The sequence below is a fragment of the Zonotrichia albicollis genome, chromosome 17, assembly GCF_047830755.1.
Source record: "Zonotrichia albicollis isolate bZonAlb1 chromosome 17, bZonAlb1.hap1, whole genome shotgun sequence".
NCBI classification, from domain to species: Eukaryota; Metazoa; Chordata; class Aves; order Passeriformes; family Passerellidae; genus Zonotrichia; species Zonotrichia albicollis.
Window position 1 is genome coordinate 3,304,227 of NC_133835.1, and position 15,238 is coordinate 3,319,464.

Consider the following 15,238-nt stretch of genomic DNA (forward strand, 5'->3'; position numbering starts at 1 on the left):
CACCTCAGAGGGGGACACAAACAGGGACAGGGGAGGGGACACCCCCGAGGGGGACACAAAGAGGGACATGGGAGGAGACACCCCCGAGGGGGACACAAAGAGGGACACGGGAGGAGACACCCCTAAGGGGAGACCCAGGGTACACAAACAGGGACAGGGGGGAACACCCCGTGGGGGACACAAAGAGGGACACTCCTATGGGGGACACAAACAGGGACACGGGAGGGGACACTCCCGGGGGGGGACACACACAGCGCGCGCCGCACCCACGCGCCGCCCCCGCCGCGTCCCCGAGCCGCGCTCCCATTGGCCGCCGCCCCAGCGCGACGCCGCTGATTGGCCGCCTGTCAGCGCGGCCCCCGCTCGCCAATGGCCACGCGGCACCGCCCGCCTCCCCGCTCGCTCCAGCCAATGGCAGCGCGCCTTTACCTCCCCGCCGCGGCGGGCGCAGCCAATGGGCGGGCGGCGGGGCGGCTCGCGCCGCTTTTCGCGGCAAAAAGGATTTGGCGCGCAAAGGCGCGCGGGGCCGGCGCGCCGAACAATCCGGCGGCGGGCGCAGCGGAGCCGGAGCCGGAGCTGGAGCGCAGCGGCCCCGCGCCCGCCATGGGCCGCGCCCCTGTCCGCGCCCTGCCTGCCGCGCCGCCCGCCGCACCGGCGGCACCGGCTGCCATGTGAGCCATGGCGGCGGCGGGCGGCGCGGCGGGGCTGGCAGCGCTGCTGGGCAGCGCCTCCCCGCACCTCTTGATCGTCTCCGCCGCCGCCGAGGAGCCCGCGGGCGGCGGCCACCCCGATACCGACCTCCTGCTCTTCGCTACGCCGCAGCCCGCCCGCCCCGGCGCCGCGCCCAGACGGCCCGCGCTGGGCCGCCCGCCGGTAACCCCCGCGAGTGGGATGGGGAGGGGGCGGGGGACGGGGCCGGGCGGGGGCTCCGGGGAGCGGCGGGCTCGGGCTGTGCTCCGGGCTGTGCAGTGTTGAGCCTCGAACCGGCCGTGTACCGACCGGGCCGTATACCCTACCGGGCCGCATTCCCCACCGGAGTACACGGAGCCGGGCTATACAATGGGCCCGGCTGGATACCGGGACCTGCTTTGTGCCATACCGAGCCGGGCTGTACAGCGAGCCGTGCTATATATGGACCGGGCTCCATACCGAGCCGGGCCGTACCGCTCCGTGCTGTGCCCCGTGCCATATGCCGTGCCCCGCTCGGTGTCAGCCCGTGCCCGGTGCCCCCGGCTGAGCCAGGCTGTACGGCCGGGCCGTGCCACGCAGCACCTGCCGGGCCGGCCCTGCCCCGCCGCCGCTCCGGAAGCCGCAGGCCCGGGCGCCGGGCCGTGCTTTGCCTCCCCACCCACCGCCCTGCCGGTTTTGGGGCGCTCCCCGCAGCGTGGCAGGGCCCCCGCGGTGGGGACAGCCCCCCACCCCCGCCGGGTGTGTGACAGCTCCTGCCACCCCCTGTGCCCGGATCTGGGGTGTCTGTAGCCCACGGTGCTGGGGGGTTCCTCGCAGACACCCTTCAATAGCACTGGAGCCTGACCCCGTCCCTTGCAGGTGAAGAGGAAGCTGAACTTGGAGACGGATCACCAGTACATAGCGGAGAGTTTACCAGTGAGCCGGGGCAAGGCCAGGAACCCTGCTAAAGGTATCAGCTCCACTCCCGCTGCCCCCCCTGCCAGCCCAGCTCAGAGCAGAGCTCCAGCAGCCCCACTCTGCTCCCCCAGGCTCATCCCTGGCAGGTTCTCCCTTTGGAATGGGCTGTCCCTGGGGCTGTCCACTCTCCACACTCACTGCTGTGCCCTGTGCTGGTGGCACAGTTGTCCTGCCCTTCTGCTGGGTGTCGCGCTGGCTCTGGCCCTCCCTGTGGGATGCAGCTGTAGGTGTCAGCGTGGTGTCAGTGCAGTGTCCCAGGAGGACCTGCTGCTCTCCCCCCTGAGCCCTGCCTGCCACTCTCTGTCTCAGTCACACCCGGAGCACAGGTGTCACAGCCTGTGCCAGGTGCTGCAACCTCCTTCCTGCAGGGGATTTGGGCACCTCACCCCATTGCCCTGACAAAACAGATCGGGTTTGGGGTGCCAGACCTGGTCACTGGTCCACAAGCCATCTGCAAGCAGGTAGCAGGAGTTTTGTGACCTTTCAGCTCTGGCTTTCCCTTGTGGCTGAATGACACTTGTCCTCCACGTCTGGCAGGGGCAAAGTCTCCTGGAGAGAAGTCCCGGTATGAAACCTCCCTGAACCTCACCACCAAGCGCTTCCTGGAGCTGCTGAGCCAGTCCCCAGATGGTGTGGTGGACCTCAACTGGGCAGCCGAGGTGCTGAAGGTGCAGAAGAGGCGCATCTACGACATCACCAACGTCCTGGAGGGCATACAGCTCATCACCAAGAAATCCAAGAACCACATCCAGTGGCTGTACGTCCCTGGCCTCATGGGGCTGTGCCTGGGGTGGGGGAGCTGTCTGGGTGGAGGATGGTCTTACTTGGGTGGGGAGTTTCAGGGTGGGGTCACCAGAGCTTCTGCTGCAGGGAGGGCTGTGCTCAGTGGCAGGAAACTCCTGTGTGTCCCCTGGGGCCCCCCAAGTCATCCAGGGGAGTGGTGGGGCTGCACCCAGCCTTGGGGAATGCTCTGCTGCTAAAAAACCCCTGCAGGGCTGGTTCTCCTTGGGGGCACAGCAAGCTGTGGGGGCTGGCTGCTGATGGGCACGGTGCTCCCCAGGGGCAGCCAGGCCACCGTGGGAGCGCCAGGCCGGCACCGGCTGCTGGAGAAGGAGCTGCGGGAGCTGCAGGCGGCCGAGCGGCAGCTGGATGACCTCATCCAGATGTGCACGGTGCAGCTGCGCCTGCTCACCGAGGACCCCGCCAACCAGCAATATCCTTTGCTTGTGGGGCGGGGCTGGCTGGGTGGGGCTGTGGTTGAGCCCCGGAGGCGCAGGCAGGGCGGTGCTCAGCCCACATCCCCTTGTGTGTCCCTTCCTTGACCCGCCCCACCGCAGCCTATGTGACCTGCCAGGACCTCCGCAGCATCGTGGACCCCGCGGAGCAAATGGTGATGGTGATCAAAGCCCCCCCAGAGACCCAGCTGCAGGTGTCAGACCCTGCAGAGGTGAGTTGGGGTCACGCTCTGCTCCTCCTGTGCCCTCCCTGAGCAGCCCAGGGTTCTCTGCTGTAGGAGCATTGTGAGGCAGGATGGTCAGGACAGACGGACACGAGAGATCTCTGCAGCCAGGGCTGGAACTTGGGGTTCATTGCAAAGGGCCTGGGGGCAGGGCCCTGCTGGGAGCTGCCAAACACAGCCCAGAGCAGGCCCCAGAGAGGAGAGGATGAGAGGAGGAGAGAGCAAAAGGATAAAGAGTAAAAGCATAACTGAGCGAGGTTCCTGTTCCAATACAATAAATCACCCTCTGTGTTGAATATTCTCATTCTCACTAACCAATCTAGTAAAATATACAAATCCTACAGCATTTCCATACAGCCTATAAGAATCATTACATTACCATACTGTGTTACTTTTTAAACCCTAAAAACTCCTCTTTGGGCCCCTTCTGCCAAGCCAGTGGGGTCTGCTCTGACCCTTGGGCCTGCCTGCAAGCAGAGGGTGTTGCTCCATCAAAAGGGGATCACCTTCAGCTGGCCATGCCATTGTTTCCCAGTTGTTCAGTAACTGAGGGATCTCAAAGCTTGCTTTCATTTCAGTCTCACTTATAGTTTCCATATTCTCAAAATCTTTTGCCAGGCAATCATATTGATAAGGCTTTCCTGTTTCATCTTCCCCAACACTCTGTCTGTCCTTGTGCCACCCTGTGTCACTCCTGTCCCCTCCCCAGGCGTTCCAGGTCTCGTTGAGAAGCACTCAGGGCCCCATTGATGTGTTCCTGTGCCCCGAGGACAGCTCGGGGGTCTGCAGCCCTGTCAAGAGCCCCTTCAAAGCCCCTCCTGAGGACTCTCCTCCCAGCCACTCACAGCCCAGAGGCCCCCTGCTCCTGCATCCTGCCCAGGATGTGAACATGCCTCTGCTGCCTGGAGAGCAAGGTGGGGCTGGGGACAGCCTGGGGACATGAGGGGGCTGGTGACATGAGAGAGCTGGGGAAATGAGCTGGGGACATGAGGGAGATGGGGACACAAGGGGCCCAGGGACATGAGACGGCTGGGAACACAAGGGAGGGCCTGGGGACATGAAGGGCCTGGGGACACAAGGGATGGGCTGGGGACACAGAGCTGGGGACATGAGGGACCTGGAGACACAAGGAGCCTGGGGACATAAGGGAGCTGGAGACATGAGGGGTCTGGGGACACAATGGAGCTGGGGTCACAATGGAGCTGGGGACACAAGGGGGCTGGGGACATCAGGGAGCTGGTGGGATGTCATGGTGGCTCTCAGCCTCTCTGTAGTGACACAAGCAAGGAGCTGGCACGCTGCTCAGGCACCCCAGCAAGGCAGGGAGGTGGGAAGGCAGGATCCTCCCAGGCACAAAAGCCTTTTTTGGGGTTTCTTCGGGGGAGTATTATGGGATTTACAGCTGTTGCCATGCCCACAGAAGCGCTGCTGCCAGGGCCGAGCACGCTGCCCAGCAAGGGCCCCAAGGAGGAGGAGGAGGAGGAGGAGGTGAGCCTGTCCCCCCTGGCCTCCATGGACATGCTGCTGGAGCAGAGCAGGGAGGAGCTGGCGGCTTTCCTGCCCGATGAGTTCATCAACCTGTCGCCGCCGCAGGCACAGGACTATCACTTCGGGCTGGAGGAGGGCGAGGGCATCAGCGAGCTCTTCGACTGCAACTTTGGGGACTTCACCCCCTTGGACTTCTGAGGCTGAGCCCTCCTGGGTGCCTGGGGCAGTGCCAGGGCAGGGCAGCCCCTCTGGCTCCCGTGCCCCCTGTTCCCCACCCATTTTTGCAATATTTTCTTGTTATCCCTCCAGCCCGGTGGCATCCCCAGCTCCAGCCCCACGGGGAGGATGCCAGGGTGGGGTTCCCATCTTGGGGAGCCCCCCCATAGGGCCCTGATCAGGGGCACTGCCCAGGGCAGAGCCACTGCCCCCCAGGAGCCCGTTGCAGAGCTTTAAGCAGTCCTGTGTATAGATTAATGATTTGATTAATTTATTATTGTCCCCTGGGGACAGCGTTTCATTTCCACGGGGGTTTGGGGGGGCTGTACAGCAGAGTGGGGGTGCTGAGAGTTTTTGTTGTGCTGGGAGGGGGTGGTGGAGGTGTGGGGGGTGCTGGCTCAAGGCTGTCCCCCTGCCTGGGGGCTGCCCACGGCCTGGCTGAGCGTGGGGTATTTATTTATTATTTATGGCGTGTGGAGCTCTCCCAGGACATGGAGGGAGCAGGAGGATGGTGCTGGTGGGACATGGAGGGTGTCACCAGGGTCCCACCAGCACATCCGGGCTTTGCTTGGGTCCAGAACGGGGCTGGCAAGGCCATGGCTGTGGCAGGTGGCAGTGGGGACGGGGCTGGTGGCCATGGCACCGTGTGCTTGTCCCCTCAGGGGACACAGAGGTGGCCAGGGGGAGCATTTCTGCAGGTGAGCACCCAACTGTGCTGTCTCCAGGCTTTCGTTCCCCTCCCTGTGCAGCCCTTTGGCCCTGGCTGCCCATGCCCAGGCCACTGGGGCTGGGAGAGGAGGGGAGGGGGGTCCTGGGGTGCCCCTGGACCGAGCTGGAGACGCACTTTCACTTTTACTGCCATTTAACGAGCTTGTGTTCCTCGGAGCTTTGTGTTTAATAAAGGTTTCTACTGACTCTGCCCTCTGCCTGTGCTCAGGTGCCTGGGGCTGTGAGGGGTGGTGGGAGGTGGGAGAAATTGAGAGGTTTGGGGTTATTTTGGACTTGAAATCCATGCCCAGGTATGTCCTTACCTGGGGCTGCCAGAGGTGCTTTGGTGCTTGGTCCCCCCCAGGGTGGGATCCGGGCCTGACCCTGCCCTCCCTGCTCCCCCAAAGAGGCTGAGCTGCAGGAGGATGGGGTGATGGGGCTGGAGGGGGTTTGCTTTCGTTCCAGCAGCCCCTGTCCCCACTTGGCTCCTCTCGTGCCTGGTTCCCTCCCTGCCTTCCCCCTGGTTTTGGGGCAGCATTTTCCTGGCTGGGGCTGTCTCAGGTTGCTGTTGATAATTGCTGCCCCGAGATGTGCAGGGTGTCTCTGCTTCGGCCCGTGCAACTGAAGAACGAGTCTGGACTCTTCACTTTTCGATCTTGAGGCTGTTTATTAATTCTGATCTATAAAATTTTCTCTCTGCCCGGCAGAGATCTGCTCAGCAGGGCAGCCACAGGCACTCTGTGTTGTCCTTTTATACTACAAACTACATATAACATATTTACACTTAATTCCCAATACCCATCACCTATGTTAGACAGTGCACTTCTACCCTAAACCAATCCCAAAGTGCCAACATCACTGCAGAAAATGGAGAACAAGAAGAAGAAGGAAGGCTGGACATGCCCAAGTTCCTCCATCTTGTCCCCATAACCCCCATACCAAAAATCCTAAAATCTACATTTTCACCCTGTGATCATTTTGTTATTACACCATTCAAACCTGTGTGACTTTCAGGTCCTCATACTAAGCTGGTAACTTGCTCCAAGGGTCACAATCAAATCCTCAGGTGCTCTGGGCTGTGTGCCAGGGTCTCTGAGCCCCCCGATGGGGTCCTGGGAACTCTGGGCACCCGGAGGGATGTGCTGAGTTCCGACGGCTACAGCATGGGGCCAGTGTGAAGCCACTCCCTGCACTGAGTTCCCAGCTTTCCCCGTTCACCCAGCCCTTGGTGCTGCCCCAAGGCACCTGCTGGCACAGCTCTCTGGCCCAAAGTTCGAGGTCCCTGTGTCCTTGCTGCCTGGGGACAGACACACTGCCAGCAGCAGCAGCCCTGCCCTGATCCCTCTGCAGCACAGCAGGACTGACGGACACTGGGGATCCCCAGGGAGGGGAGCTTGGGGTTCCCAGGGGCTCCAGGCAGCCAGGATGGGGCTCCGGGGCTCCCTAGTGGCACAGCCAGGGCCGTGCTCCTTCCTGCCTGTGTTTGTGCCCTTTCTCCCCTCCTCCTGCCTGGTTTTCCTTTAAACAGCCTGATAAATATTTCACCCTGAGCACGTTGTGTAAACTCCCCCTGCTCCTGCAGCGGCAGGCAATGGGATCCCAGCTCGGCACAGGCTGCTGGGTGGCACAGAGAGCCCACCACACTGCCTGGCATCCTGCCGGCACCCTTGTGCCTCTCTTCCCACACCTTCTCCATGGGTTTGGGTGGCATTTTGTAATTGGGCAGAAAAGTCCCCATTGTGGGCTCTGTGGGATCAGTTATTGGGTTAAAAGGGAAAATAATCCAGGTGTCAGCTCTTAATTGGATAGTTTAGTCTTAAAAGACCTTGGAACGAGAGATTGTTGGCCATTTTTGTGGTGCTTTTCCTGTGCACTGAGCCTGGTGTGGACAGCATGCAAAACTCTAGATAAGATAACAATAAACAAGAACCTGAAGACCAAAAAGATCCAGTGTGTGTCTCTTTCCTGACACAGAACCACCCCAGGAGGGTGTCCCCCAACAGGGGAGCCCCCAGGGAGGGCCCAGCCATAACCCAGAAGTCAGGGAATCAGCAACAGGTACCCAACACTGCAGAGTGCCCAGCCCAGCCCATGCCAGCTCCTGCCCAGCCATCCCCTCTCCTCTGCTTAGTCTTGAGGTGATGGATCCTGATGGTGATGGTGATCTGTAGTGCTGCAAAAGGGAGAGACAGAGTGTTGGGGAGGATGAAACAGGAAAGCCTTATCAATATGATTGCCTGGAAAAAGATTTTGAGACTATGGAAACTATAAGTGAGATTGAAATGAAAGCAAGCTTTGAGATCCCTCAGTTACTGAACAACTGGAAAACAATGGCATGGCCAGCTGAAGGTGATCCCCTTTTGATGGAGCAACACCCTCTGCTTGCAGACAGGCCCAAGGGTCAGAGCAGACCCTACAGCTTGGCAGAAGGGGCCCAAAGAGGAGTTTTTAGGGTTTAAAATGTAACACAGTGTGGTAATGTAATGATTCTTATAGGCTGTATGGAAATGCTGTAGGATTTGTATCTTGTACTAGATTGGTTGGTGAGAATCAGAATATTCAACACAGAAGAAGATTTATGGTATTGGAACGGGAACCTCACTCTCTAATCCTCTCTTTTACTCATCTTCTCACTCTCTTTTACTCTTCTGCTCTCTCTCATCCTCTTTACCACTCTCTTGCCTTCTCTCTCTTTCTCTCTCCCTCTCTGGGGCCTGCTCTGGGCTGTGTCTGGCAGCTCCCAGCAGGGCCCTGCCCCCAGGCCCTTTGCAATGAACCCCAAGTTCCAGCCCTGGCTGCAGAGATCTCTCGTGTCCGTCTGTCCTGACCATCCTACCCCCAACACTCCTACACCCCAGCACAGGAAATGGTTTTTATGGGATCCAGGGGGCACAGGAGAGGGGAGAGGATTTGCACTGCCATCCCCAGCTCCACAGCAGCAGCACAGCTCTGCCTCTTTCCCCCGAGAGAAGGCAAAGTGTCACAGACAGATTTTATGAAAAATCCTTTTCTTAGGATCTTTTTTCCTGAGAAGCTGAGAAGCTTCAGCTTCTCCATGTTTTCCTGCTTTGGAATGAGATTTAGAGAATTGTTTACCCAGCATGTGAATTTTTTTTAACTTGATGATCAATGAAAACCACCTGTGTTGAGGCTGTGAGCAGTCACAAGATTTTATTATCATTCTTTTCTATTGCTTGCTAGCCTTCCGATGAAATTCTTTCTTCTATTCTTTTAGTATAGTTATAATATATAATTTTCTTTTAATAATATAATATATACCATAAAATAATATTTTCTATTTTAAAATATATTTTTAAAATTTTATAAAATATTTTAATAAATTAATATTTTTATAAATCAGCCTTCTGAAACGTGGAAGGTTCATCTCTTCCCTCATCCTGGCACCCCTGTGAACACCACCACAGGGACAGGGCTGTGTCCCACTGCAGCAGCACTGCCCAGCTCCACGTGAGCCACGTAAAAATAACCACTGTGCCTCCCAGGATGATTCATGATGCAGCTGAAGGGCTTCCCTCTGCTATTTCGGGTGCCTGGAGAGGGAGCTGATGGTAGAAGAGCACATGGCAGCGCTGGGAGGCAGCCCCAGGCACTGCCTGGTTTGATTTATCTGCTGCAAAGCTGCTTTTCTGTGCCAGGTGAAGGCAGCAGGACAGGGGCTGGCACCTTGCACTCATCCTTGGGCTCTCAGCTCATTGCCAGGAGTGTCACCCCACAGGGACCATGGTGACCCCAGTGGCACTGGGAAATGCTGGGCAGGATGTGGCCACGGTGCTGAGCCCAGGTATTGGAATTAAATACCAACAGCAGCCCTGGGGTGTCCTGGCCATGGGCTGTAGGGTTGGGATCTGGGGAATCAGGAGAGCTCCACAGTGGGGTGAGCTCCAGGACAGGCTGGCAGGGGCATTAACGCCCCCCATAAGGGTTTGTACCTTTAATCTGATCCCCTTTAGAGGGTCCTAGGGGGGTTTGGGGTCTCTGTAGGCAGGAGTGTCCAGCCCCACCTCTGTATCCCATCCCACCCCACCCTTCCCTATTTCCAACCCTCTCCTGTTTCCTCCAAAGGAGGGAGCTCAGGAAGGTAAGGAGCAGCATTGTTTATTTCTGGGATGCTGTTGAGTGGCTGCTCCCTTGAATTCCTCCCCGCTGAAGTGCTGGGGAGCAGAGCAGAGCCCTGGTGTCCCCCACACCTGGGCCATGTCCCCCTTCCCTGCTGTGGCTCTCTGGGACTGGGAGCACCTGTCTGTCACAGACATCTTTTATGGGAAATCCTTTCCTTGGGATTTTTCCTCCTGAGAAGCTGCGAGGCCTCAGGAACAAAATGTAAACAATGGTTATCTGCTGCTGTGGAATGCAGGTGCATCTGTGATTGGTCTCATGTGGTTGTTTCTAATTAATGGCCAATCACAGTCAGCTGTGACTATGACTCTGTGACTCTGTCCGAGCCACAAACCTTTGTTATCAATCCTTCTTTTTCTATTCTTAGCTAGCCTTCTGATGAAATCCTTTCCTCTGTTCTTTTAGTATAGTTTTAATGTAATATATATCATAAAATAATAAATCAGCCTTCTGAAACATGGAGTCAGATCCTCATCTCTTCCCTCATCCTCAGACCCCTGTGAACAGAGTCACACCTGCCACCTCCTGCCATCAGCCTGAAGTTCCCTTCACTCTCAGGCTGCTCCTTCCCACATGGAAACCCACACTGACTCCCAGGGATCCCACTGGGCACCAAGTGTGGGGTTTTGGGGCAGATGGGAGTGTGGGAAGCCCTTCCAAGGGGGATATTTTGATCCAGGGCAAAGCCTCACCATCACCCAAGCCCCTTCCCTGCTCCATGCAAGGTGAGCCCCTGTCCCTGCTGTACCCCTGGCCTGTGCTCTGCTCCTGCTCCCATTTCAGATGGATTTGGTGATGGTTGTGCTCAGCAGCTCCAGCCCCTGGAGCTCTGTGCCTCCCTGGGGACAGGGACAGCCCCGTGCCAAGGGCAGGGAGTGCACGTGCACCCTGGAGCCCTTGGATGCCCCTGCCAGGGCCCAGCTGGGCTTTTTCCACCTCTTTTGCTTTGCATACACCTGGAACAGCTGGGAGATGGTAAAAATAGCTGTGATGCCTTGGGCTCAGCTTGGAGCATGTTGTCCCAGGGGGAGCAGGAGGTGAGGGAGCTCCACGTGCTGCACTGGGTCACGTTGGGGCTTGGATCTGAGACCAGGCTCAAGCAGAGCTGAGCTCAGCAATCAGGGTGTCCTGGAGAGCTCCCTGTGAAAGCAGAGGTGTGCTGAGGGAGGCAAAGCCTGCCTGGAATTCTGCAAAATCCAAGAAAAAACAGGTTCATGTCCCTTTCTCCGAAAGTGAAATCCTGGAATGGAGGCACAAGCTCCCAGGTGCCTGTGCCAGGCAAGGGATGGGGACAGATCCTCTTCCTCCTCCTCGTGTCCCCCAGCCTGCTGGGGCAGGGGGTTCCCATCCCTGGCGGTACCAGGATCCTGGCATGTTGCTCCAGAGGGAAGCAGCTCGGAGCAAAGGCTGCCTGGCACTGAGGGCATGGAGGGGCACCACCAGGAACTCATTTGGAACCAGCCTGGGTGTCAGGGGACCACTCCAGGACCACCAAAACCACAGTGGGACCACCTGCGGTGAAACTGGGCCCAACCCAGTGCCATCTGAGGAAAGCAGGACTTTCCCAGTGCTGTCAGTGCCCATGTTGGGATCACCTGTGGTTAAACTGGGACCAACTGGGACAATCAGGGCTATCTCAAAGCCAACAGCAACTGCACTGGGACCATCTGTGGTCAAACTGGGACCAACTGGAGCCACAGTGGGACAACCAAAGCCATGCTAGGACCAGCCATGACCCCACTATGACCACCCATGGTCAAACTGGGGCAGTCCCAGGGCCATCTGGGGCAACCAGAGCTACCCAGGGGGCAAGAGCAATCACACTGGGACCATCCATGGCTGAACTGGGACCAACTAGGGCCACATTGGTGTGATCAGGACTATGGTGGGGTCAACAGCAACCACACTGGGACCACTCACAGTCAAACTGGGACCAACTGGGGCCTCGCTTAGGGCACCCAGGGCTAAGGTGGGGTCAACAACGACCACACTGGGACCATCCATCACCAGACCAGAGCCACCCCAGGGCCAGCTGAAGCACCCAGTGTTACTGTGGGGCCAACAGTGACCACACTGAGACCACCTGTGGCCACCCTGGGGCCAACTGGGGCACCCAGGGCTGCTGTGGGGCCACCACTGATAGCTATGGTCACATGGGACACTCGGGGACGGCCACACAACCCAGCACTGGGAGCCCACGGGGCTGTTCTGGGTCCAACTGGGACCGCCCCAGCGGCGAGCGGGCACCCGGACCCAGCGCGGCCCCGCCCCTCTCCCTTACGCCAAGCCCATTGGTGATTGATGATGTCAATCACAGCTCATGGCCAATTGAATGAGTGCGGGGGCGGGCCCTCCGCGGAGGCAAAGTTGGCTGGGGCGGCGGAGCCGCTTGGCTGAGTCGGGATCGGCGGGGCGCGACCGGCACACGGACCGGACCGAGCCGAGCCGAGCCACGCCACCCTGCCGAACCGACCTGAGCCCAGCCGAACCATCCCTGCCGAACCCATCCCTACAGCATCGAACAGAACCGAACGCATCCCTCCGGCACGCAGCTGATCGCTAAGGCACGAAACCAGACCCATCCCTACCGCACCGAGGCTGTTCTTTCCGCACCCAGCCCATCTCTACGGTACCGCACCGAGCCGTGCCTTGCGGTACCGCACCGCGTCCTACGGCACCGCACCGAACCCATCCTTACACCAGCGCTCCTGCCCTGCGGCACCGCACCGCATCCCCGGGTACCGCACCGAGACCGTGCCCTGCGGTTCTGTACCGCATCCCGGGCACCGCACCGCATCCCAGGGCACCGCACCGAACCCGTGCCCTGCGGTTCTGCGCCGCATCCCAGGCGCCGCACCGAAGCCGTGCCCTGCGGAACCGTACCGCATCCCGGGGCACCGCACCGCGCCCTAAGGCACCGCACCCCCGGCCCCGCTCCGCTGCCCGCAGCACCGCGCCCGGCGGGACCATGATGTCGTGTGCCGAGCTGCTGGCCGTGTGCCTGCTGTCCGCAGATCGCGGCCCCAAGCCCCGCCGCCAGCCGCTGCCCATCTTCCACGACGTGAGTACCGCGGGGGGACCCCGCAGCCCGTGTCCCACTCGGTGGGGCTCCTTCCCGCAGGAACCGGCCCGGGGGATGTGCCCCTGCCAGCCTGGTCGTGATGGCTTCAGTAATGATGTCGTGTCCTTCTGCTGAATGCTGGGCCTCTGGTGGCTGGGAGCAGCCCACGCCTCATCCAGAGCTGGCTGTCATGACTCCCGCAGCGGGAGCTGTGTGGCAGGAACGCCGTGGAAGGTTCCCTGGGGCTGTTCACAGCCATGGCATCCAGCAGAGCGGTGCCTGCGGCAGCCCCCGGGTGCAGCCGTGTCCCTGCCCGCTCCCGACGCTCCGGGATTGGGGAGGAGGATGCTCCGGGCGGGTTGGAGGTTGCCTCGGCATCCTGGCGGCTGTGGGTGGCACGGGGGAGTTGGGAATGCAGGTGGTGGCTTTTTGTGTTCGGGGATGCTGGCACGGTTCCTGCTGTCACACCGCGTCCCCTCCTGTGCCAGGGGCCGGGGCTCCAGGGGTAAAGCGGCTGCATGCCGGCCGTGTGCCAGGGCCAGGGGCACAGCCCGGGACGGAGCCACCCCTGGAGCACCTCCGGCCCTCCTGCTCCTGCCCAAATCGCCCTGGTGACAGTCCTGGCATTGCCGAGTGTCCGGTACCGCTGAGCTCCGAGCCACCCTGGGGACCAGGGACATGCGGGGACAGCAGCGAGGATGGGGTGCCCGAGGAGGAGGAGAAAGGCAATTAAGGATGGGGTGCCCGGGCGCTGGCACAGCCCAGGTCGGTGCCAGCTGTCATGTCCCAGCTGCCATCTCCATCCTGACCCACTCCAGGTTCACCCCGTGCCCCAGCCCATGCCAGAGGAGGGGAACAGCAGATCCCAGGCAGCACTTTGGGAAGGTGAATGCCACGTCTGGTCCAGCCCAAACCCCCCGGCATGGCCAGGAGGCGCTGGGAAGCCGTGGTGCCGCTCAGCTGCCAGCTGGGGTCAGGGTCTCTCTCCTGCCTGGGGGGCTCGGGCTGCCAGCATCATTAACCGCGCTAATTACTCGGCTGAGGGGAGGTGGGCAGGAGGGGGCGGGTGGTGACAGCTGTGTTCCAGCTCCGCTCCTCGGGGCACTCGCTGAGTCGCACATCCATCCCTCAGGGTGTCATTAAAGCAATTAAAATGGGAAATGTTAACAACGCTAGCAGCTGCTTTCCGGGTTCTGGCGGCTTCTCTTCCTCTACCCTATGACTCCTTTGCTCCCATCCTTGCCCCAGAGCTCGGCAGGGTGAGTTTCATCTCTGTCCCTTTGGCTCTGGGGCACTTGGCCGGTGCCCAGCTGCTCCCAGGTGTGACCGTGTTCACAGGGATCTCAGGCTGAGGGAAGAGATGAGGATCTAACTCCATGTTTCAGAAGGCTGATTTATTATTTTATGATATATATTACATTAAAACTATACTAAAAGAACAGAGGAAAGGATTTCATCAGAAGGCTAGCTAAGAATAGAAAAAGAAGGAATGATAACAAAGGCTTGTGGCTCGGACAGAGTCACAGTCACAGCTGACTGTGATTGGCCATTAATTAGAAACAACCACATGAGACCAATCACAGATGCACCTGTTGCATTCCACAGCAGCAGATAGTCAATGTTTACATTTTGTTCCTGAGGCCTCCCAGCTTCTCAGGAGGAAAAATCCTAAGGAAAGGATTTTCCATAAAAGATGTCTGTGACACCCAGGCTGGTCGGGGTGAGCATCCCCCGGCAGCAGGGCAGGATCCCCGCCTGCCCCCGACAGAGCTGCCCACTGCACATCCCGTGGCTGCTGCTCCTCTGGGACCTGCCAGCACATCTCCTGCCTTTGGGAGAAGTGAGGAGGAGGAGGAGGAGGAGGGTTTTGCCTGAGACGCTTCGCTGCAGGCGCGGTGCGAGCCGCAGTGCTGCCATGGCCCTGTGCGGCATCTCCAGCCTTGGGGAGATTCATCCCTCAGCCTCGGGGCTTGCTCTGTCCCCTCCCGGGACACGGGAGCTGCAGGAAGGATGGCACTCTGCGGCCTGGCTGCAGCCTGTCCAGCCTGTCACATTGTCCCCAGGGCAGCTGTCCCCTCCCCAGTACCACAGCTGCCTCCAGACCTTCAGGCAGGGAGGAATCCTATAATCTCCTTCCTTTCTGAGGTACGTGTGGGGCTCCTCCTATAAATAAATGCTGTTTCAGTGCCTGTTCCATTGGTATTGGTGAGGCTGCGGCTGCTTGGGCACAAGCCCAAGGGCTGAGGGAAACATCCTGGGCTCCAGGCAGTGCCCCTGTGCTCTGGGGCTGCACCCTGAGGCAAGAGAGGGATTCCTTGGAGGATCCTAATCGCACTCTCAGCCTGGCTTTGCATCACCTTCCCCTGGCTTTGTCCCAGGGTGCTGTCCCCACTGGGGACAGCGCTCAGCTGCCATCCCTGAGCAGGTGCTGTGCTCAGGGAAGGGACAGCACTGGCCCTGTGGAGCATGGAAGGGGCTCTGTGCTGGCTTGGATGGGCTGGAGCTGGTCCTGGGCTCAGGCA

At 59.7% G+C, this 15,238-nt stretch overlaps 2 protein-coding genes across 3 annotated transcripts in view; both read left to right on the forward strand.

The window, feature by feature from the left end:
• The first annotated feature begins 447 nt into the window (after positions 1-447).
• E2F1 (E2F transcription factor 1) lies at positions 448-5,729 on the forward strand. 2 transcript variants are annotated; one of them, XM_074553908.1, is made up of 7 exons: positions 448-873; positions 1,549-1,639; positions 2,185-2,404; positions 2,708-2,860; positions 2,980-3,094; positions 3,816-4,020; positions 4,527-5,729. In XM_074553908.1, the coding sequence occupies exons 1-7, from the start codon at positions 679-681 to the stop codon at positions 4,790-4,792; spliced, it is 1,245 nt and encodes a 414-aa protein (XP_074410009.1). In that variant the 5' UTR covers positions 448-678; the 3' UTR covers positions 4,793-5,729. The 2 variants fall into 2 exon arrangements, with proteins under 2 accessions (XP_074410009.1, XP_074410010.1); XM_074553909.1 differs by having other exon boundaries at positions 4,530-5,729.
• A 6,262-nt stretch (positions 5,730-11,991) lies between these two features.
• Positions 11,992-15,238, forward strand: part of NECAB3 (N-terminal EF-hand calcium binding protein 3) — a 33,382-nt gene continuing 30,135 nt past the window's right edge. The window contains exon 1 of the mRNA XM_074553376.1: positions 11,992-12,716. Coding sequence (XP_074409477.1) covers positions 12,624-12,716 — 93 coding nt within the window. The 5' untranslated portion in view covers positions 11,992-12,623. The remainder of the gene's footprint in view (positions 12,717-15,238) is intronic.

Coding starts and splice junctions, on each gene's coding strand:
- E2F1 (XM_074553908.1), top strand. CDS start 679: ATGGCGGCGGCGGGCGGCGCGGCGGGGCTGGCAGCGCTGCTGGGCAGC. Junction 2,861..2,979: donor GAGGACCCCGCCAACCAGCA/ATATCCTTTGCT, acceptor GACCCGCCCCAC/CGCAGCCTATGTGACCTGCC. Junction 3,095..3,815: donor AGGTGTCAGACCCTGCAGAG/GTGAGTTGGGGT, acceptor TCCCCTCCCCAG/GCGTTCCAGGTCTCGTTGAG.